The sequence below is a fragment of the Peromyscus eremicus genome, chromosome 10 (genome assembly GCF_949786415.1).
Source record: "Peromyscus eremicus chromosome 10, PerEre_H2_v1, whole genome shotgun sequence".
Taxonomy (NCBI): Eukaryota; Metazoa; Chordata; class Mammalia; order Rodentia; family Cricetidae; genus Peromyscus; species Peromyscus eremicus.
Window position 1 is genome coordinate 20,858,201 of NC_081426.1, and position 23,320 is coordinate 20,881,520.

At 42.1% G+C, this 23,320-nt stretch overlaps 1 protein-coding gene across 1 annotated transcript in view; it reads right to left on the reverse strand.

The window, feature by feature from the left end:
- The window catches only part of Abca13 (ATP binding cassette subfamily A member 13), a 422,866-nt gene that overhangs the window by 381,864 nt on the left and 17,682 nt on the right, over positions 1-23,320 (reverse strand). The window contains exons 2-3 of the mRNA XM_059275000.1: positions 16,783-16,876; positions 12,421-12,544 (exon numbers count right to left, since the gene is read on the reverse strand). Coding sequence (XP_059130983.1) covers positions 12,421-12,544; positions 16,783-16,876 — 218 coding nt within the window. The remainder of the gene's footprint in view (positions 1-12,420; positions 12,545-16,782; positions 16,877-23,320) is intronic.

Here is a 23,320-nt window from a genome sequence, read left to right on the forward strand (position 1 = left end):
AAGAAGAAGAAAAAAAGCAAGAATTCTGTGTGACGTTGTTAAGGGACAACAGAAGAGAATGCATTTGGGCTGCTGCATTGCAGGACAGAAGTGAGGGCTCCAGGGTGCTTCACAGTGTCAAGGAGAATATCAGAACGGAGGTGTGTTAGCATAGAAACTGAGCCAAGGCACGGAGAGCAGGCTTCAGCTAATGCCACTGCAAACTGCCTTTAAACAGGCTGCAGACATGGCCTTGAGGTTCCGTTCATGCTGACCTTTGCTGGATTGAAAGGCAGCATTTTGAAATGATTTTAAGCACTGAGCCCTTTTTCAAATCCATCTAGAACCTGAGGCTGTACTAGGCAGTCCCCTTGCTAAAGACCTTTCTCTTGCTCCATTGTAATTCCTGACCCACAATGACAAAACTCCCAACCTCCTAAGGGCTTGGGGCTATAAAAAGAGCTGTCATGACTTGAATTTGAGTCTCTAGCATTGCAGTCGTAACTAGCCACAAATAAAGGTCACTTTTCTTTGTCTCCCCAGCCCACATTCTGATTTTGGAATCTCTGTGTCCTGCGCACTCTCCATTTCTCCTGTTTACCTCTCACTAGGGATTCCCAACTCAGGTCAATCACAGGGCATAGGAACTGGAGAGCCACAAACACATCCCACAAATTATCTTAGTAGATGGAACAGACCTCAAACACTACATTGAGGACATCAATTTAGCAAGCATAGTTCCAAAATTCCCAAGTACCTCAAATGCTGATGGAAGTAGCTAGGCGGGCATTGGCAAACCTGGAGGTCACTGAGGTTGGACCACTCCTTTATAATAAGCTTTGAACCCCACCTCTCATTTCCCTGGTACCTCACCAGTTTTAAGAAAAGGAAGTTGCACGATTACCGCCCCCCTTAAAATTTCAAACACAATATGAAAGGATGGCAGTATCAAGGCTTGGTCGAGGCTTGACACAGTGCTCTACACTGCCCAAACGATGGTGAGATTACCAGAACATACTACTGTCCCTTCTTATAGGGTTAATACAACTGTGCCTGTCAATCACCTGGCCAAAAGACTGCCTCCAGAGAGCTGATGCCTAAGGACAAGTTAAGGAAATAGGAGGAACCCTTATCGCCTTAATGAAGTATGCACTTACAAGCCCCAGTAGCCCCTCCTAAGATGTAGCCGCTTATGGATCTCCACTAGGTATCAGCCAAAATCTGAAGCATGCTACACTTACTCACCTACGCATGCACGCACACACAGCTGCTCACAGACTGTTTCTAACTCACAGAACATGACTTGCCCTCCTCCTCTTCTCCGTCTCTTTTCTCAGGCAGCTGTTCAGATGCTCAGCCTGCCTGCCCTGTTGATTTCCTTTCAAACTCTACTGAAAGGTCCTTGCGCTTCCTCCTGAGTCCACTTTTGTTTTTCCTTGTTTTGTTTGGCTATTTTGGAGACAGGGTTTCTCCGTGTAGCCTTGGCTGTCCAGGTACTGGCTTTGTAGACCAGGCTGGCCTCAAACTCAGAGATCTACCTGCCTCTGCTGGGATTAAAGATGTGTGCCACCACTGCCCGGCCTTTGAGTCCACTTTTAAATTCTTTAATTTACGAGACAAAGAATCTATGAAAAGCAGCCCTGTTTTCCCTGGCAACACCATTTCATAAGCCTCTCCTAAAATACCCACAGAGAGTGGTTGTCTCACTAGCATGTCACTTTGGGACTTTCTTGTGCACATTCACAAAGAATGCATGTGTACAGCCACACTCCAGAGCAGGAACGAAAGTGCCCAGAGTCTCACAACACCAAGAAGAAAACCAAGATGAAGGAGCACAGTAGAGAGCCTCACATGGAGGGCAGCCTTCATGCTGATGCAAGAGATTTCTGATTATTGCCCTTAGTTTTCCACCAGCATATAACAATCTCCAGTTGCTTAAAGACCTCTAACAATGCAAGTTTTAAAAGATATGCCCATTAAAACATAAATAGAATATTACTCAGCAATAAATAGAAAGACAGCGTGCTGGCATATACAAGACAAGCAGATCTTTAGAGTATGGTGTTAACTGGAAACCACAAACTAATTCCATAAGGTTCCATTCTTTATTCCACTGACATTCTCAAAATGACAAAACTAGAGAGACAGAGGACAGATCAATGATTGGTGGGGACAATGTTCTAGTGGAAGGTCCACCTCAGCTCCCCTCCCCCACCTCTTTCCCCAAACCTGCCTCCTCAAAGCCTGCCAAACACAGCCCCTCCCCCGGAGATGCTCAAGACCACTCCCATAGGGTATTTAAATTGCATCTGGGAAAACAGACATGTGGTTTTCCAGTCTCTCGTCCCCATCTCCTCTCTGGAGGGCTGGCGAATCATCCAGGAACGCTTTACCCGTTAAAAAGGAGCTTTTTCTAATTCGGTTTTATTTGGTTTGATTTGGATTACTGCATCAGCAGAGAGGCTTATGGGGTGCAAAAACCTCTCGGACAACATGCAAACAGAGAGTGACTTCAGGAAAGACATGAGGGAATTCTCAAGTTGCCTAAAGAGTTCTGTGTCTGGATTGTAGTGTCTGTCGCATGAGCTTGCTCCTGTGCCACATGGCAGGGAAGTACAAACATATACACACATACACACACATGCACACAAACATACACATACACACATGCATACACACAGATGTATACGCATAAATATGAACAAGTCCTATACTCTACCTAAGAGCACTAGACCATCTCTGCCCCAGGGTTGCTGTTGTGTTGCAGTTGCATGCATAGCTCATCACTATATGAGGCATCTGACTGAAGGGGCTGTAGGAGGAAAACACAAATCAAACCCACAGTGAAGATGGACAAGGTGCTGTCTGCCTGAACCTCTACTCCTGGCCAAGCACAGGCTGGATGCTGGTGGGTGGGAGGAGGCCTGGCTATGCTGTGAGACTGTCTCAGAAGAAAAGGGACTAGAGACGGAGGTCCATGGAAGAGCACTTGCCCAGCAGGGATGAAATGAGACCCTGAGTTCCATCCCCAGTACAAGGATCGAAGGAAAAGGGTGGGAGACAAAGGAGCAGAGAGAAAGAGAGGACGAGAGGGAGGGAAGAGAGGGGAGGAGGGAATTTTAAGTACTGATGAGGACAAAAAGAAACCAGACCCTCAGAACCCACAAGCAGGAAGATAAAACGGAGTGATAACCCTGACCAGAGACATCTGCAGGCTAAGCAATCTAGTGTTCTCAGCACAAGTGGCCTCCAAGTCCATGAAAAATAACCATGGCGGCCACTGTCACCATAACTCACCAGCAGAGGAGCCACTGCTATAAAACTAGTGGGAGGCTGAGAATGTGACCCATGTGCGTGACCACTGAAGTTTGTGACTCCTAAGACAAGTAAAGGCGAAAGAAAATAGGAGGTTCTGTAGGGTTTTCCCTAACATAGCCACTTTGGGAAAAGGTCTGACCATTGACAATTTTCAAAATGCTAAATAAAACTGCCACATAGCCTAAGGAAAGTTTATGAAAAACACACCTAAATAAAGACTTTGGCTTCATTCATAATAGCTGAAACACAGAAATAACTTAAATATCCTCAATGCATGAAGAGATGAGTCAGTCAGTCACTAATTTAAAATGTGAAATATTGTTAGGTACCACATAAAGGAAACTCCAAGACAATACTAGTTAAAAAAAGACGTACACACATGTATACACACACAGGTACACAAACACATAGGCACACACACATAGATCCTGGTACACGTATATGAACAAACACACACACATATATACATACACACAAACAGATACACACACATACACAGGTACACAAACACACAGGCACATACACACAGATGCAGGTACACACATACAGACAAACACACACACACATACATACAGGCAGACAGATGTATACACACATAGGTACACATGTAGATACATACATATAAACACACATACACACAAATACATACTCATGCACACAAACACAGACAAAACACATACAACTATAAGTTTCACAAATTCTATAAAAAAGGATCCGACCACAGGATTGAAATCTGTAGAAAAGGAAGGTTGGCTGCTGAAGTCCAGCACTGGGGGTAGAGGAAATGAAAGCTATGGACATAGGTTTTTCCTTTTGAAATGATGGAAAAACTTAATTGATTATGATGATCAATGTTAACTCTAATTTACAGCTGTGAATATGTCAACACTATTGGGCTGTGTACTTCAAATGAGTCACCTTTTTACCTTTTTTTCCTAAAAACATAACACCAATCAAAATCTTAGCCTGCACTTTGCAGAAATAAACAAGCAAAGTTTGAAAAATCGGTGTGAAATCCATAAGCCCTAGAAAAGCAAAATGACTTTTAAAAAGAATGAAGCTGAGAACTTACACTGACTCCAAGATTTTCCCTGACCTGCCGTCACTAGGGTCAGAAAGGACAGTGGAACAGGAAAAGGGCAGAACTGCACTCTACCATTGCCTCAACTGACACTTTTTACAGTCAGACAAATAAGGAAGATGGTTCTTCACAAAGGAAGAGAAACAATGAAGAAAAATGGCTTCCATGAAAGCCCAAACATTATAGTTTTCTGGTGAGGACCTTAACTCCAATGTGAAGCAGCATCAAAGAATCAAAGGGAACTATGTCTGAAAACATAAAGTACATTAGTTGGGCTGCAGTAATACAGCACCATGCACTGGGTGTGTGAAATAACACAAATATCTTTTCTCACTGATCTGGAGGCTGGAGGCCTTGATAGCAGGATCCTGGATGGGCTGGGCTCAAAGGTGGGGAAGGGGCATCTTTATGGTATATAGATGGCCATGCTTAGATGTGTCCAGACAGAACAGAGAAGCACTCTGGTGTCTCTCCCTTTCCTTGGAAGAGGCTTATTATATCTTATTATTATAAGATCTTCCCTTGGGATGTCTGTGAACTTCAGTAAAGGTCCTGTCATTGGTGCAGTCATAAGGGTAGTTAAGGCTTCAATATCTGAATTATGGGACAGCACAATTCAGTCCATAGCTTGCCATGCTCAGTACCTAAATCTCAAAATTTGAGGCCTTCTCTTATGTAAACAACATGTGCTCAATCTCAACAGTCCCCAAAGTCTTGACTTATTTTATTATTGATTCTGAAGTCCAGGGTACAAGTCCTTTGCTGCATATCATCTAAAGAGGATATGGTTGACACTAAGGAGCAACACATGTTCAAAGAAACATCTTCCAGTCCCAAATATATGAATACAGAGAAGGGATATGTTTTCAAAATATACTATGGCCCAGCAAAACATAGACCTTGACATTTCAAACAAGAGAAACTGGAAGGCTGAATAGTATTAGATTTGAAATAAGCCTAAAACTAAATGAGGCATTTTAATTAGATCTTAAGGTTCAAGTATAATTATGCTTTATTCAATATTCTGAACTCCAGAGCAGCTGTGGTAATAATGGCATGCACAGTTTTGCAGAGAGTCTACCCATAGGCTCTCCGTGAAAGGGCCATCTCTTTGCCTCTTTCTGAAGAGTCCAATTAGAAAGTAACATGCAAGGGTGGTTTCCACCTCAGAGCTACTGGTTAGGGCATCTGTGCCAAGGAAAATAAAGAAGTGACTATGACCTTTGAAAACTTAAAGTAACCATCCTTGCTTCCTGGGTCTATAGGAATCAATAGATTTTTAAAATAAGGGTGCCAATGTAATTTTATGTGGGTAGGATAAAATTAGGAAAACACAAATTAGGAAAAATACAGCAGATGACACATGTCTTGGTCAGACTTCTATTATTATGATAAAACACCATGACCATAAGCAAGTTCAGGGAAAAAAAGGGTTTATTTCATATTACACTTCCAATAAGAGTCCATCACTGAGGAGGGAAATTAAGGCAGGAACTCAAGCAGGGCAGGAAACTGGAGACAGGAACTGAAGTAAAAGCTGAAGAACACTGCTTAATGGCTTGCTCTTCATGGCTTGCTCAGCCTGCATTTCTACAGTTACCAGCATCAGCACCAACAGTGAGCTGGGCTCCCACATCAATCACTAATTTAAAAAATGCACTACAGACTTGCCTACAGGGCAATCTTAATGGAGGCATTTTTTCAATTACAGTTTCTTGTTCTCAGTTAACTCCAGCTTGTGTCAAGTTGACACAAAACTAGATGGAGCAAATGACCCCTTGTCATCTTGACACACAAACACATCACTATTCCACTAGAACCCCTCTTTTCTCATTTGGCTCCCAATTGGCATGACAACATTGAAATTACAGAATAAAACATTACAACTTTTAAAAGACCCACAGTCTTTAAAAATTCAAACACTTTAAAATGTTTGTCTCTTTAAAACATCCAAAGTCTCTCTCAAAGTTGAAAGCCTCCAGCATCTCTCTAAAATGTCAAAGACTCTTCAAAAATCCAAAGTCTTTAAATTTGGGGGTCCAGTAAAATCAGAATAAGTTAAATATATTCATATTTCAAGAGGGAAGAACCAGGGCACAGTCACAATCTGAACAAAGCAAAAACAAAGTTCAAGAGTGTAAAGTCAGTATCAGACATCTGGGACTCATTTAGAATCTTCCGTGCTCCTTCAGAGGGCTTGGAAAGCCATTTATGGCACATACAGCTTGTCTCATAGACTCAGGCTGGTTCCATTCCACACCTGCTGCTGTCCTTGGTAGTTGTCCCATGCTAATGGCATCTACAAAATGTTGGGGTCTCCACTGCAGCTGGGCTGCACCCTCACCAAGAACCTCTCCTGTGCTGTCTTCAGGGACTCTGACCCTGCCATGTTGTGTCGAGCCTCAACTTCTCTTCATGACCACTTCAATCCTGGGGTTTTCACTACTGATGAGGCTTCACCTTTACCAGTGGCCTCTCTTGACCTCCCATGGTGTCAAGCCCCAGCTGCTCTTCATGATTCCTACCAAGTTTGGCTGCCAACAAGAGATACAACCTTGGTTGCCTCTGGAACACAGCTTCTGTGTAACAGTTCTGAGGAAACACTTACCAGAAGATTTCAAATGTCTTAGTTCTTGTCTCTTCCAATTCTTCAGCTTCAGCAAACAAGACACCACAAACTCTTAAGACAAAATATATAAACAGCCCTGGTAGAATCTTCAGAATTCTGGAGCTTCACAAGCCTGGCCTCCATTGTCTGCACTGCTCTCCGCAGTATCTTCTAAGTTCCCACAGTAGCTCATTAAACTCTGAACACTCAGTGGGTTCCCTAGCTCAAAATGCTTCCACAGTTCTCCCCCAAATATTACCAAGTCTATCGCAGAAATAACCCACAAGTATGTTACCAATCTCTGTCTTAGCTGGGCTTTTTCCATCGCTGTGATAAAATGCCATGCATGACCACAAGCAAGCTGGGGAAGATGGCATTTATTTCATATTGCAATTCCACTCCCACCTATGAAGGCTGCTTTGGGTGAAGCAGGAGGATTTAGCTACTCAGGGAAAAAAAAAAAAAAAAAAAAAAAAAAAAACAGGTCCTCAGTCAGTCAGAGCATCTCAGAAGCTAGAAATTCCAAAAGACAAGGGTGAAAAGTCACCTGGGAAGCTGGAAGTTGAGGCAGCACAGGTGATGAAGAAGACAGAACAGACCGTAGCAGAGAAAGCAGCAGAGGGGGCAAGTGATCATTAAGAGCTTAGAAATACTTTAGACTGGGAAAAAAGCCAAACGTAATGGCTATCATGGCATGTGGATAATTCAAATAATTGAAACTTTTTTAATGTTTGTTTTTAAATTGCATGTCTATGCAGAGGTGGGAGTCTGTGTATGAGCACAGGTGCCTGTCGAAGCCAGAAGAGGAAATCAGGTCCCATGGAGCTGAGGTTATGAAGCTGAGTCCCTCCCAGTTGATGTGAGGGCTGGGAACTGAACTCAGGACCTCTGCAAGAGCAGTACACGCTCTCAGCCAATGAGCCGTCTCTGCAGCCCCAAACTTTTCTTATTAGTAGAAGTAGTATTTTAAGCAGAAATTGAGAGTAGAGGACAAAGCAAGTTACGCAGCAAAAAGCAAAGAGCATGCTGGCAGGGCTAAAGGATGATTGGCCGCAGGAGAGGTCAGATGTACAGAGCATGTGAGTAGCACAGAACATTTCCAATTTACTTCTATTTATTCACTTTATCTTGAACAAGGAGTGACTCCCTAACAAAACACCCTGTGGGAATAGCCCCTTAATCTGCTGCTGGTAATAATTGTGGTTTTGCTCTGAAATCCTCTTACTGGAGCAGAGGGGAATCTCCCTACAAAGCCAGGAATGAGGAAGCTGATTTTCATAATCCTACTGCACATCAGAATGGACCTGGAAGCTCAGCCCAAAGTATGCTTCCCCTGAGTGATTAGGAAGATCACGGCCATTCGTGAAGCAAATGGACCATGGTGATACCCAACTCGTTTTGAAATGAAAACACGTTTTCAGCATTTGTAAACCAAGACAGTCAGAGGAATTTGTTTCTATTATTTGGTCGTGTGTGTGTGTGTGTGTGTGTGTGTGTGTGTGTGTGTGTGTGTGTGTTGTTTGGTTTTGTTTTTACTTTCAACGCCAGCAGAAATCATATCTGAAGAAACATGAAAGCAAATGAGTGCGGGCTGGCCAGGCAGGTCTGAAAGCCAGACTCTCCCTCAGAGCTTGTTTCTTTCTCACAGTTTGCACTTTTCTCATTCCTTCTGCTGTTCTTTCTGTTTTCATCTTACATTTCCCACGCATCTGAGTTAGCTCTCCTCAGTACCAAGTGGAATTTTAAAATTTAACATTCTTAAAATCCTAGTAATGCTGGAGAACTTTGCAACTGACTACAGTTTTGAGAAAGTGAGATAAACACTTACAAGGTTGACTCTACAACCCCTGAGTTTCTGCAGACTAGCATGTGAATGTTAAAATGAAGGCACATACAGACAAAAAAAAAAAAAAACTAGTTATTTCTTGGAGTTAAAAAAAAAGTAGTCTACCAGACCAACACCATAAAATGAAAAAAGGAAAGGACACTGCCAATCATAGTAAGGCAGTATTATCCTGATGATAATTAAAAGCACAACAAAAATGAATATTATTGACCAATTTCCTGGACAAACATAGATATAAAAAATTTTCAACAAAACAATTGCAAGCCAAATTCAAGAATATATCAAAAGATCATGTTGAAAAGACCACATATTCATCATAACCAAGTTGGCTTTATTTTAGAGATACAGGTTCAATACATGTAAATCAATAACTGTAATCCATCACATACGCTCAGAAATCACAAGACCTTAACACAGAAAAGGCCTTTGGTAAAATTTACCATCTCTTCATGATAAAAGTCCTGAAGAAGGGGCTGGAGCGATGGCTCAGAAGTTAAGAGCACTGGCTGTTCTTCCAGAGGTCCTGAGTTCAATTCTCAGCAACCACATGGTGGCTCACAGCCATCTAAAATTTGATCTGGTGCCCTCTTCTGGCATGTAGGCAGGATACTGTATACATAATAAATAAATAAATCTTTAAAAAAAAAAAAAGTCCTGAAGAAACTGGAAATAGAAGGAACATACTTTAATAAAAATAAAAGAGAATGTATATATTGTACTAAAGGGGAAACATGAAAGCATTTTCTCTAAAATCTGGACCTAGAAAAGGGTGTCTGACCACTCTCTCCACTCTTACTCAATATAGCACTGAAAGTGTCAGCTAGAGCAATAAGACAAAAAAAGCAAATTAAACAGATACAAATTGGAAAGGAAGAAGCCAAGGTATCCTTATTTGCAAATGATACAATTCTCTAAAGATGCCACTCTTACTACTGATAAACACTTGGAACAAAGCGTTGGGCTACAAAATTAACACACTAAAATTTGTAGCATTTCTATGTAACAATAACAAGCTTATTTCTTTCTTAAAAGAAATAAGGGAAACAATGCCATTTGCAAGAGCCTTAGAAAATACCTTACAAAACCCTAACCAAGAAAGTAAAAGACCTCTACAAGGAAAACTTTAAAAAAAAAAACTCTCAAAAGAAGTTAGAGAAGGCACTAGAAGGTGGGGAGTTCTCTTACACTGTGGATTAGATATTTTGAAAATGGCCATCCTACCAAAAAAATAATTTATAGATTCATATGATTTCCCATCAAAATTTTAATGTTATTCATCACAGAAGTAGGAAAGAAACCAACCTTAAAACTCATCTGGAAGCATAAAAGCCTCAGATAGCCATAGCAATCCTAAGCAAAATGAATAAATAAGGCATCAAACATCATATTTTACTTCAAGTTACATTGCAAAGCCATCGTACAAAAACAGCATGATTCTGGCACAAAACCAGGCATTTAGATTAATAAAACAGAAGATCCAAACATAAACCCGTGTAGCTACAGATACTTGGTTTTTGATGAAGTTGTCAAAAATGCTCATTAGAGAAAAGGCATCCTCATTAACAAATGGTGTGGGGAAAATCGGATACACATGTGTTGAAGACTGAAGCAGAACAAGGGACAGTGAGATAGCTCAGAGGGTAAGGGTGTTCACTGCCAGGCTGATGGCCTGAGTCCAATCCTCAGTACCCACAAAGTAGAAAGAGAGCATCGACTGCCCCAGATTTTCCTTTGACATCTGCACGCTCATCGTGACACGCAAACACAGACAGAAAGAGACGGAAACAGACAACAGAACGTTGAGATTGTAAATGATTTTAAAGATTTTTAAAAGGTGTAGCCACTCTATTAAGAACTGATTACAACTCCCACTGCCTGATTCCGTGTCACAGGCTTCTGTATTTTGTCCCTTAATCTTCACATAATTGAGATGGTAGACAGTGAGAAGCCCTAGTCACAGAGAACATAAGGTGATGGTAACTCTCAGTCTCTCAGCTTCTCTGAGAGTCTTGGATCTTCCTTCTTTTATTCTGCACACTTGTGAGAAAGAGAAGAGGTCACGGGGCATTTCAAGATTGTTATTTATATGACTTCAAAAGAGTCTCCTCTGTTTTTACACACCTATCTCAGAAAAATAAGCGCCTGCAAAGGGCTCAACATTTGCATCTTTGCCCTGTAACTTTATGTTGCTACTCAGCCCTAAGTTATTAGGAGATACGGGGAGGGGATTTGGTCATGAGAGAGGGGACTTGGTGACCAGAATTTTGTAAGTTAGGCTCCAGAGAGACCCCTTGCACTTTCTGCCATTTGATGACCAGGTAGAAGGTATTTTCTGTGAGCAAGTGTCGTTACCAAATATTGGTACTTCAGTATTGGACTTCCCGGTAGCCAGAACTGTGAGAAATCAATATGGACTTCTTATGTGTTTCTGCAAAGTTATTCAGTTTAGGATGTTATGTTATATAAACAGCACCACTTATAATTATTGTACCCATTATGTCTAAAATTATCTGGAAGGATTCTATTTAAAGTAGAAAGACGGGAGTGGAGAAATGGCTCAGCAGTTAAGAGCACTTGTTGCTCTTGCAGAAGACTTGGGTTTGGTTTCCAGGACTTACATGGTAGCTCACAACCATCCGTAACTCCACTTCCAGGAGATCCAACTCCCTCTTCCAACCTCTGTTGGCACCAGGCACACACATACCACATATTAAATATTCAGGCAAAACATACGCATAAAATTTAAGAATCTAAGGTTGAAAGATAAACATCTTCTGTTTTAACATTTGCTTCGTGTTTTAAAATCTTCAGTTGTTTAATTGCAACAAGCATGAATTCAACTCCACATCATTCAACCTGATAAATTCAACTCATGATGATCAACTAGTCACTTTCTTCCATTCTTTCTTCCACCTGAGAAAAGTTCCCGGAGCACTTTGGATTCCCCAAGCTAAACCTCTTCATTTTGGACCTTGTCACTTAAAACCAACTCCTGTTTTGTCTCTTGACTAACAGCACCAAGTAAGGCCACGGGCTGCCTCAGCACAGCTCAGCATTGTGAGAATCCAAGAAAACAGTGGAAAGACACCATGCATCTCAAGAGGGTCAGTGCTGAGGGGAAAGGGGTGCCTGGCTGCTCTTTCACCTGATGACAGCTTGACACAAGATCGTGGTCATCTAACAGCACACAGTAAGAACATCTCGCAGTCAGCCCCCAAACCACTCACCTTCCAACGATACGCAAATGAAAAAGTAAAAATGACTAGGCAAGTAATTTTGATGTCAGAGTTTAACTACAGAAAAATAATTAAAAGCAGATCGAATTTTTCTCATCAGCATTTAATACACTATGAGCCTCGAGAGGCAGTGGACATCAGCAGGAGCAATTGTTATGCGACTCCGAGCAATAAAACCGATTTGTTTTTACCTCTGAAGTCTAGTCTTTCATTGTCCCTGACACATTCCAGATTACTAAGCATGCATAAAAAAAAATCACATGATGTTGTAGAGATTGGGGGCTTTCAGGAGAGGGGGCAGCACATAAAACCATCCTAAGAATTAAGAAAAGGCTGTTTGTATTTCTCATACCGAAAATGGTGATCCATGGAACTCTCAAAGCTGATGTTCCTACAGTTTGAGCCAGTGTTGCAAAGAAGTCCTTGAACAAAAGGGAGAACACCCCGGCTGGGAAGATCCCGGGCTTGCAAGTAACCTGGACATAAACACAAGGAAGATATTAGTTCTGACACCTATTACTAGAAATATGCAATGGCCCTGCCTTCGGGTCCAATTGTATATAATGTACGGGGCAAGTGGCTTCTTCATCCAAAAGCCCAGCCCACCAGAATCCAGCTTTTCTGTGTCCATGTATCAATCCTTTCTTTATTCTCCTGCTGTCCCAGTTGGGTCAGTCCCTGGAACCATGCAGGATGTGGTAGGTGGTACCCAAACAAGGTCATAAATAGTAGACACTGGCTATGGGGAACTCTCATTGATTAGAAAAGGGAGTGCTCTCCTGAGAAGCACACTAAGAAAGTAAGGAAAGAAATAAGGATAACAGAACAAATAAAGGAATGGATGGAGGAGCATTTCAAGATAGGCAGTCGTGTATTAATAAGAAGAATCTAGAGAAGGCAGTTACATGTTAATAGGTAGAATCTGTAGTTAGCTACTTAGATGCTAACAGGTAGAATCTAGAGATAGGCAGTAATAAGTTAGTACTTACACAGAGATTTTGAGGACAGATGAAATTGAGAGATAGGTAGTTTTATGTTGGTGCTTTGGATATTTGGTGAAACCATGGGATGGGGTGGAGATATGAAATTGAAAAATAGGTAGTTTTATGTTCATGCTTTGGATAGTTGGAGAAACCATGGAATGAGGTGGAGATGTTGCAGCTTCACTGGTTATGGGCTGTGTTGAGGAAGGGTGCCCTTGGTTTTCAGGGAAGGAGGAAATTAATTTGGCAACTTGGGAAAAATAAACAATAGTACAACTGATGGGCAAATACATGCCTGAATAGAAAAAAAAAAAGCATCAAGAAGGTGAAGGACATCTGGTGGTGGAGTTCTGGCCTGGCTGGCTACATGGGCCACCAGCAAAAGTGAGTGGGCATTTTCCAGCAACCTGCCCTGGTAGCCCAACTTTCCAGAGGCCCAGAATGAGTTCTGATGAAATGATACCCAGTTTTTTAACAGCCCAGTCCTATTTCTGATGTGTCTGGTCATTCATGAGGGTAAGACCAGTAAAGGGAGAAGCCTCCTGGGCCTGAATGTTCTCATCTAATGGCTTGGTCAATATTCTCCCATAGCTGTTTATACTGAGGAGTTCCTCCATTTTGGAGGGCACTTTTCTAACTACCTGGAGTACCCATGAGCTCCCTCCATTCAACTATTCAGGACAGGTGACAGTCCTGTGATTTAGACAGGATTTAATATGTCACATGGATGATGAATATATGAGCAGATATAACTGGGAAATAATTGAGATGCACCTCCTGGGTGTTAGGACCTACAATAATGATAGCATAGATGTGGACCAATTAATTACATTGGCACATCCTGGAAAAGCAAAAGGTTTATGATCAAACTGCTTCTCCTGCTAACACTGCAAAAAATTATCCTCGACTAGCTGAGGACTTGAATCCCTTTAGTTTAGTAATACAGTCCCTTTGCTTTTGCTGGGCATCACATCTGGTAGGCTTCTTATCATCCCCGTGGTCTGGTGTCAAGCATTGCAATGAAACCCCCTGCACTAAGCATGAAGATTCATCCTGAACATCTGAGAAATAAGAAAAGGAGGAATATAGAAGGCAAGTCGGGTCCTGAGTGAATGTGGATTGCTTGATATGGGAACAGCTATGTCAAGGACCCCACTGAGTCAGCTCCATGGAAGTGCAACACCTTCCCCAGGTGGGGCTCAGAGAGATGGCAAAGCCTTTCTCTGATCCGTGTGTGGATATTGAAAACGTCCACCATAGCTTTCCCCTTGGATGTTTACTGCCTGGAGACTACTCCTTTACAAACACTGCTCCTACTGACATTAACCAAACCTGCTTCTTTGTTCGGTGTTTATAATTAGCCTGTCTCCTTGTTCGGCTGTGTATAAGAACCCTGCCTCCTGTTCACCCGTGTGCAATAACCCATATCTCTATTCAACTATAAATAATAAACATGCTGCACATTGAGAATGATGCAGCTTCTCCAACAGAAGAGCCCAGACCAACCAATCCCAGGTTTTCTGCATCTGTGTGTATCATTTCTGCATCTCTTGCTGCCCCTCTTCACAGTTCCAGGACCAAACTATGCAAAGAACACAACAGGATAGCCATTCTACAGATTTAGACCCTCTAACATTCTATTATTTACCCGGTCATTAACTTAAAAGATATCTGAGGAATCCCTTGAGAAACACAAAGTCCTTTCACACTTCACACTTCCTCCTCAGTGTCTGCACTCATCCTGCCAAATGGTGGAACTCTCCCTGTACTTCACTGGCTTCCCTCATCATGGCGTAGTCACTCTTCTGTTACATGGCTAAGACTCTGGCACAACCAGCCCTCTTGCAAATCAACTATGAGTGGAAAGAATAAAATGGATGCTTTAAGTTTGGGCAAAAGCTCTCAGCTAAAAGCCAACTTGGATTCTTAAACATTTACATGACATTTCTACATGTAACATAAAACAAAAAAATGTTTTACTACATCAAATAATAACAAAAACCTTTCAGAAACCTGGTATGGTGTTGCACACCATTAATCCCTGCATAGGGGAGGCAGAAGTAGGCAGATCTCTGTGGGTTTGAGGCCAGCCTGGTCTACATAGTAAGTTCCAGGGCAACCAGGGCTACATAGACAGACCCAGTCTCAAAAGAAGGAGGAGAAGGAGGAAGAGGAAAGGATGGAAAAAAGGAGGGAGGGAGGGAGAGAGGGAGGGAGGGAGGGAGGGAGGGAGGGAGGGAGGGAGGGAGAGAAAGAGGGACAGAGAGAGAAACTTTCAGGAAAAACACTCCTATAATGTATAATGAACCAACACCTTAATCAATTAAGTGTTGGTGACACATGCCCCAACCCTATCTGCCTTTTGCATGCACAGGTGGACAGGGCATGGAGACAATGATAATGTCAGGCAACTGGGAAGCTACTGATCTATGTGCTGTAGCTCATAAAATCCAAGCAAAAGCTTTCCCTGTGATGTCTACTTTGGTTCTGGGAGATAATCTCCTTTACCCGAACTTGAAGATCCGCTATGCTCAGAATTTAGCACAATGTTTTTCACACAAAAGGCATTCACTAAATAATGACAGCTGAAGGAATAAACAAGCAAGAATGAGTGAATGGATGAATGAAAAATAAATGTGTTTTATGCTTAAGGAAAGATGAAATTTTAGCAAACACAAGACATGGTGTTTTAGAAGATCATAGAGAAATTAGGAGTGATATACCAGCAATAAAAGAGGTATTTCACTAGCTGGTTCTGTATCCCTTCTCAGGAACACATCCAGAATGGAGGCCACCCCAGTGGATATTTGGTTGGTTGGAGGTTGAAGTCTCCAACCTTGAGTACACTTGTTCTTATATGGAATATAACGCTTCTTTCATTGTATTCCAGTAGGCCAGCCTTGTAGAAAGTTCTTCGAGACAACAAAAGGCCCTAGAAATATATGTGTTGAATGAATAAATAAACACTAAAATTTAAAAACCCTAAAAAAGGATTTTCAGCTCTTCATAACTGAAATTGTAATAACCTGCTTCATCGTTTTCTATAATACCCAATGCCATCCTCCAAAGCACAAATGAGTCATTAACTCATTCCCTTTTCAATATGCAGACTCTAAATATTACTGACGACCTATTTCAAATCAGTTCTAACATTTAGTAATCACTTTTCCTTGGGTAGCTTCCAAAGTCAGACAAACTACACATTTCAATTGGCAGAGTCAAAGCAAAACAGGTCACCATTTCTTAAGAGCGATGACTACTGAGCTTTCAAATCAGACAGAGTGACCTGACTGGCCACGCTTCTGGAGAGCAGGAAGTTCTTGTAAGTTTATCAGTGAACCTCCACCATCAGTCACAGTCTGATCCAGCATCGTCATAATCACCACTATCATATCACGTTAAAATGAAAGGCACCTACCTCCCTTACCTCTGCTTCTAACTCTTCCTAAATGAATAAAAGGGTTACATATCCAAGCCCACATTGGTTCAGCTATGGTGAGAGAACAAACCTATTTGCTAGATTGAGCAAAGATCTACTAATATCATTCTCAAGCAGAGAAGAAACCTAAATTGCCTCTTCCTGGCACAGTCCTCGGGTATATTGCTGTTGTCACAGAGCCCTGGTCCCTTGCCCCACTGAGAATTCAGTGTCGATAAAGAACAGAGAACAGGGTGGATGTCTTTTCTTTGATCATTTGGCATCTAAAAATTGTGCTCAAAATGAAACTTACAGTTATCTCTGTGTCTGGGGGGTTCTTGAAAACGAAGCACTGTCAGAATCATGAACAGGATGCATGGCCAGAAGAATTCGGCGAGGGAGAGGACCTGGGAAAACACAAAAGGCAAAACACTGAATCTGTTTCCAGGCACTATAATAGTCCCTCCACTTGAAGGATGGTGGACAGGGCCGGGCTACTGTTATAGAAAGTCACTGTTGCCCCTATTTGTGAGTATGCTATGTCAGAAACATCAATGAACCAGCGTCAGAAGGTATTGAATAACAACAGATTTGCAAGACACAGTGGTCTCGTTGGCAACTGTTTGCCAAGAAATCCCACTCTCCTTGATGGCTGGCCAAGGCAAGCACGGGTTCTTTTATTCCAATCTAAATCACTAAAATTAATATCAGATCACAAACCACACATCATAGAGTAAATATATATATCTCTGTTTATTACAGAATGGCTACAAGAGAGTTCTAAGTCCCAACAGAGTTTGAAGAATTTCAGAGGGGCTTGAAGCAGAATCTGAGAGGGATGAGAAGACTCCCCACGAGGACTAGCATAAGGAACAAGGCATGCGTGGTGGGGACAGTGGGGGGGGGCCTGCAGCTGCCCCCTTAGAGGCAGGCTTTAGGGTCAGAGTAGATCCACAGAAGGTACAGGACATTGGAGGCTGTAGAAATGAGAGGCAAGACTGGGTCCAGAGAGATGAGCTAGTGGACAGATGAACAGCAGCCACATGAACAATAGGGACCGAGACACACTAAAGACACTAGGACAGTTAACAGTTCCCTGCTTATTGGTCCCTTGACATGCACACTGAGTTGTCGGGTTTGACAGGTTGATGGGGTCGTCACGGTTCACATGTCCTCCTCTTTCCAAGGTCCAGCTGAGGGAGTTACACCTTTTTCCTCAGTCTGGTGTATCCAGGAAATTCTCAGGCCTGGTTTTCCTTACACAGCTTTAGTGTGTTCTATGTATATTCTTACAACCTTGATTTACTTTGGTAAGTTTATAGTGTGACACCTTTCTGTGTTGAGAAGCAGTTATTTATCAGACTATGCCCTGTAGGTGGCAATGGACAGATGTTCTCCACATCTTTGGCAAGGCACAGAGTCATCTCACCTCTGCATTGTAATCTTCTCTCTTTTTTTTTCCCCTCTAGACAAGGTCTCACTATGGAGCCCTGGCTGTCCTGGAACTCACTCTGGAGACCAGGCAGAGCTCGAACTCGAAGAGATCCACCTGCCTCTGCCTCCCAAGTGCTGGGATTAAAGGCGTGTGCCTCTACACCTTGCACTGTAGTCTCAACCTCTCAGGGCAGGGCCCCACCCAAAAAACCACTTTCACATAATACAAAGTAACTAAGGGCCTGGCACAGCCTGGTGGAAAAACTTTCTCCAGGATCTGTTGGGGCGGGGCCTGAGAGAAGCTCCAGCTCATTGCCTTGAGATCCAAATCTGTAATGTCCCCTGTTCATCTTTCTCTCCTGTCCTGGATTCTGTTCCTTTCCATTTCCAAGATTGTGTTTTGGTTTTTGGTCTTTGGTTTGTTTGTTTTTTGTTTGTTTGTTTGGGTTTTTTTTGTTTTTTTTGTTTTTTTTTTAGTTCAGAAATGTCATTAAAGAAGTAAAAGAAATAAATAACTTCAGCCCCATTTCCTATGCTCCAACAAATCAACTCCTGTTAGCTTTTCTCATCTCTTCAGCATTCCTGCAGGAGACAGCCACATTCCCTGGCCCCATCTGAGAATCCCACTTTCACTGCTGCTGTACACCCCTCAGTCAAGCAGATACACACAGGCTACAGGCCCATGCTTCTAAAGAGCAACACTGTGTGTTTAAACAGCTTGATCTTCGAATTGCTTTGGGGAAATTGGAATAAACTCCTCAAGCTAAGGTAGTCAAATCTTTTGACACACTAAAGAGCTGCCCAGGAGATTGCAGTAACATGGAGAGTCTGAACTATCTTTTCAGTATGGGGACTTGAACCCAGGGCCTCATGCACGCGAGGCAAATGTGTTACCACTGAGCTACACACAGCCCTAACCTGAGATTCTCAAAAATGAAATAAATGAACTGACAATGGAATTAGCAATTGATATGATAAAGATATAATCTTCAAGCCAATGTTATTATGAATAATCTTTATTGATTTCAGTCCATCCCATCTTTCCAATATACAACATGGGTAAAGCAGTAGATAAATTCACACCAAAAACTGCCTAAAAATCAGCAAATTGAAGTCCCCAGTCAGACAGTGAAGACAGTGTCTTCCTACTTCAGATTTCAAGTTCGACTCCTTTGAACTGAAGTGAACTTCTGGTCTCGTTGGTTCCTTTATTCTTCAGCCTGCCATTATCATGTCCCTTTCATTGTAGGCTTGTCTGTGACATACAGAGAGCAAATGTCAGTGTGACCAGGTGAGTGCACTCCCTGAGTCCAGCAAGGAAAACACAGGCTGAATAGCATTTGAGTCCCCGGTGTAATTACAGAAATGAAATCGCCCTTTGAAATGGATTCCAAGGAAGTATTTCGTGAGCCAGGAAACAGGACAAAAAGCTTCTGACCACCTGAGGTAACTCAATAGCTCGTGTTCATGAGGAGAAAAGGGCTGCAGAGGCTTACCTCGGGCTGAAGCACTTGCAGCTAACTGAGAGAGAAAGACCCAGAGGGAGCTCTGGCAGGAGCCTGCTGGACTGTGAACACAATCAAGGCAGGAGGGACGCACATGTGAGAAAGTCACCATGAAGCCGTTACTATGCACTAGTTATTAATAGTATGCACTGATAGGTACTAGTCCTTGCTGGTACTTGTAATTAAAAATGACAACATTTAAGAGGCTGCAACTCATTGCATCATTCTGCTCATTTCATGTATCCATAGAGCAATTCACTGCATGCTGGGGCAGGGAAGTTTGGGTAGGGTTCTGTACTTACAGATGTACGTACATATGCAACATAGAAATGTACCTCATGTTAAACATGCACTGAAGAAAAAACATTTTTCCTTATTTTAATGACATATAGTAGCTAGTTTGTTTTTCTGTTTGTTTTGTGTTGTTTTTCTTTGTGTTTCTTTTTGTTTTTTTGAGACAGGGTTTCTCTGTGTACCCTTGGCTGTCCTAGAACTAGCTCTGTATACCTGTATATCACAGAGATCCAGCTGCCTCTGCCTCCCAAGCACTGTGATTAAATGTATGTGCCACTACTGCCCAGTGTATCTAGCTTTTTAAGAAAAAGTTATAAAGAAAAAATGGCTTATAAATTCAAGATCAACAGACTAATAAAACAAGTATTGATATTATAAATAATAAATAAATAAATACATGCATGAGTATGAAATTTTAAAAGTAAACTATAACACAATCATTGTCCCAAAAGGTAAATGGCCTTAGATTTCTTGATTCACTTAAACATTCATGTACATGTACATTACATAAGTATAACTAATGCTTCCAGAGACAATTTTCCATATCAGCATTTAGAGATCTGCCTTTTACAAAGACTAGTTAATACTCTGTCAGGTTATTTATCCATTTACCTACTGTAAGTGTAACAGCTCTGAGGGGAATGGTATCCTTGGCAGCAGAAGCTAAGGAATACCACAAAGTCACACTGCACAACAAACCTCACATAAGACATTTATTGGGAGGGAAAAACCCAGGAGGTTGGCTGCCTCTGCTGCCATGAGAAGCAGCAGAAAACTGAGGAGAGGGCAGGGTTTATATAGCATTGGGGGGTGGGAGAGCTTTCCAGGGTGGAGCTTTCCAGGGTGAGGATTGGTGGGATTTCAAGTCTAGAACTTGGTGCAAGCTCGGGGATTCATGGGATTTCAAGCCCTGAGCTTGGGCTTTTTACTCTGTAGGGCAAGGGCTGGATTTAGGCATTAGGGCAGTTAGGGTGTTCTGTGGGTGGAACCTGGCAGTTGGAGGTCCTCTGGGGAAGAGCCTGACCACTCCTGTGCCTCAAGGGATTTACACCTACTTACAGAAAAGTGCCTGACTTTCTGCTTGGCAACCATGAGCTTTCTGTACTTCTCTGGCTGGCTTATGAGAGAACATGGCTAAACGCAATCCCTGAGCCAAGGCAAACTTGGATTTTACTCTGGGTTTGAGACTGAGTAGATAAAACTGTAATTCTCACATTGAGAGTGAAACACAACCATGGTGTATTCCCATCACACCCCTACAGTATAATTTTTGTTATTTCTTGGTAGTGTTTGGGATCATACTCAGGGCCTCTTGCACGCTAGACAAGCTCTTCACCCCTGAACTGTAGCTCGAGGCCAAGCTTTTAACTTCTGTCATAATTTTAACAAAGTGATATGCAAAAATAGTTCCTTATATTACTAAGATGAAACAATGTTTTTAAGCACATAATAGTTCCTTATCTGAAAATTCTGTTCTTCCAGGTACCCGTTTCTCTATTAAATCATTCTTTTTTAACTACCTTGTAAATCATCATTTTTCTGGTTTTTAATTAAAAATTCAACCCTCTCTTGGTGTCAGGTGATGCTGATATTTTCTCTCTATTTCATTTGCCATTTTTGTTTCTTTTTTTAATTGATTAATTTATTTATTTTACATCCTAGCCACATTTTTCCCTGGCTAGTTTACCCCTTGAAGCAATGAACAAGGGGCGGGGCCAGTTCTCCTGCTTTCACATCCTCAGGATCAGCTCTCCCACACCTACACCTTCAGGGCCAGCTCTACTGTGCTGTCCAGGCAAGGTGTAGGGACCACTCTACCAAGTGCTGTAGCTGATGAAAGGCAGGCACATCTCTCCCGCTCTTATGATCTTGGGGCTAACTCTTCCACCTGCCTCAGGCATTCATGGGTAAGGTGGAGGGCATCTCTCCCCTACCCATGCTGCCAAATGACAGATGAGTAATGGGAACAGCTCTCCCATGCTCACAACTTCGGGGCTGGCTCACCCACATCTCCACCAACAGGGTCAGCTCTACTGTGCAGGTGCAGGGTCCACTTTCCCAAGTGCTACAAATGGTAAGGGGGGGGGGTCAGCTTGCTCATCTGTCACAGACAGTAAAGGGTGAGGGGTAAGGGGTTTATCTCTCCCCCAACCCACGCTGCTGTGTGACAGACAGACTAGTAGTAGGGACAGCTCTCCCATGCTCACAACTTTGAGGCTGGCTCACTCCCACCTCTGCCAACAGGTTTGGCTCTATTGTGCTGCCCAGTCGAGGTGCGGGGCCTGCTCTCCCAAGGGTTGCAGCTATACCATGTTTTCTTTATCCATTTCTTGTTGAGGAGCATCTAGATTGTTCCCAGGTTCTATTTCAAGTAAAGCTGCTATGAACATAGTTGAGCAAGTGTCCTTATGGTATGATTGAGCATCCTTTGGGTATATGCCCGAGTGGTATAGCTGGGTCTTGTGGTAGATTGATTCCCAGTTTTCTGAGAAACTACCATATTGATTTCCAAAATAGCTGTTCAATTTGCACTCCAATGAGCAATGAAGGGGTATTCCCCTTGTTCCACATCCTCTCCAGTATGAACTGTCACTTGTGTTTTTAATCTTAGCCATTATGACAGGTGTAAGATGGAATCTCAGAGTCATTTTGATTTGCATTTCCCCAATGGCTAAAGATGTGGAAAAATTCTTTAAGTGTTTCTCAGCCGTTTGAGATTCCTCTGTTGAGAATTCTGTTTATATCTGTATCCCATTTTTTTTACTGGAGTACCTGCTTTGTTGATATCTAGTTTTTTGAGTTTTTTATATATTTTGGAAATCAGCCCTCTGTCAGATGTGGGGTTAGTGAAGATTTTTTTTCCCATTCTATAGACTGCTGGGGGTTTTTTGTTTTGTTTTGTTGTTTGTTTGTGTTTTTGAGACAGGATCTCATATAGCCCAGCCTTGCCTGAAACACACTTTGTATTTAAGGCTAGGCTTGAACTGTTGACTTCCTGCCTCTATCCAGGTGCTGAGGTAACAGGCATGCCCATCTTTTTATTATTGAAATCTTTCATGTAGACAACTTAATCAGTTTTTTTTTTTTAAAGTATCTTTATTCTCTTTTGTAGATGAAAAGAAAACATGATTTAAGGAGTTTTGCCAAATAAATTCTGTCAACCATGACTACAAATATTATCAATGTAGTCTTGAGCCAATGACAAATTTCTAGTTACAAATGAAAATTACTGCAACGATTATAACTCTACATCTCCTGCAGAGATTCCTTCAAGGATCTCAGAATTCAGAAGGAAACCCAATTACTCCTAAACAAATACTACTTCAGGGATTTTTTTAGTCTACAAGTTGGTCAACTACTCTTTGGAAGAGCGCAAGTAAGAAGGATTTTCTATGGTTCTTAATCTAAAATTACCCCAGGAAGAAAGGATCTCAGGAGACGCTGCATTCCGCTGAGTCACTGTCCCCTGTGCACCTATGAATGGGCTCCTTTCATGTGGCTGTGTCTCCGTGGGGGTCAAAGTCCCCTCTTCACATTTTCATGATTTTCTGCTCATGTGTCTTTATCCTAGACTCTCACTTGGCACTTTTAATCATACTCCCGTTAATAGGAATGCCT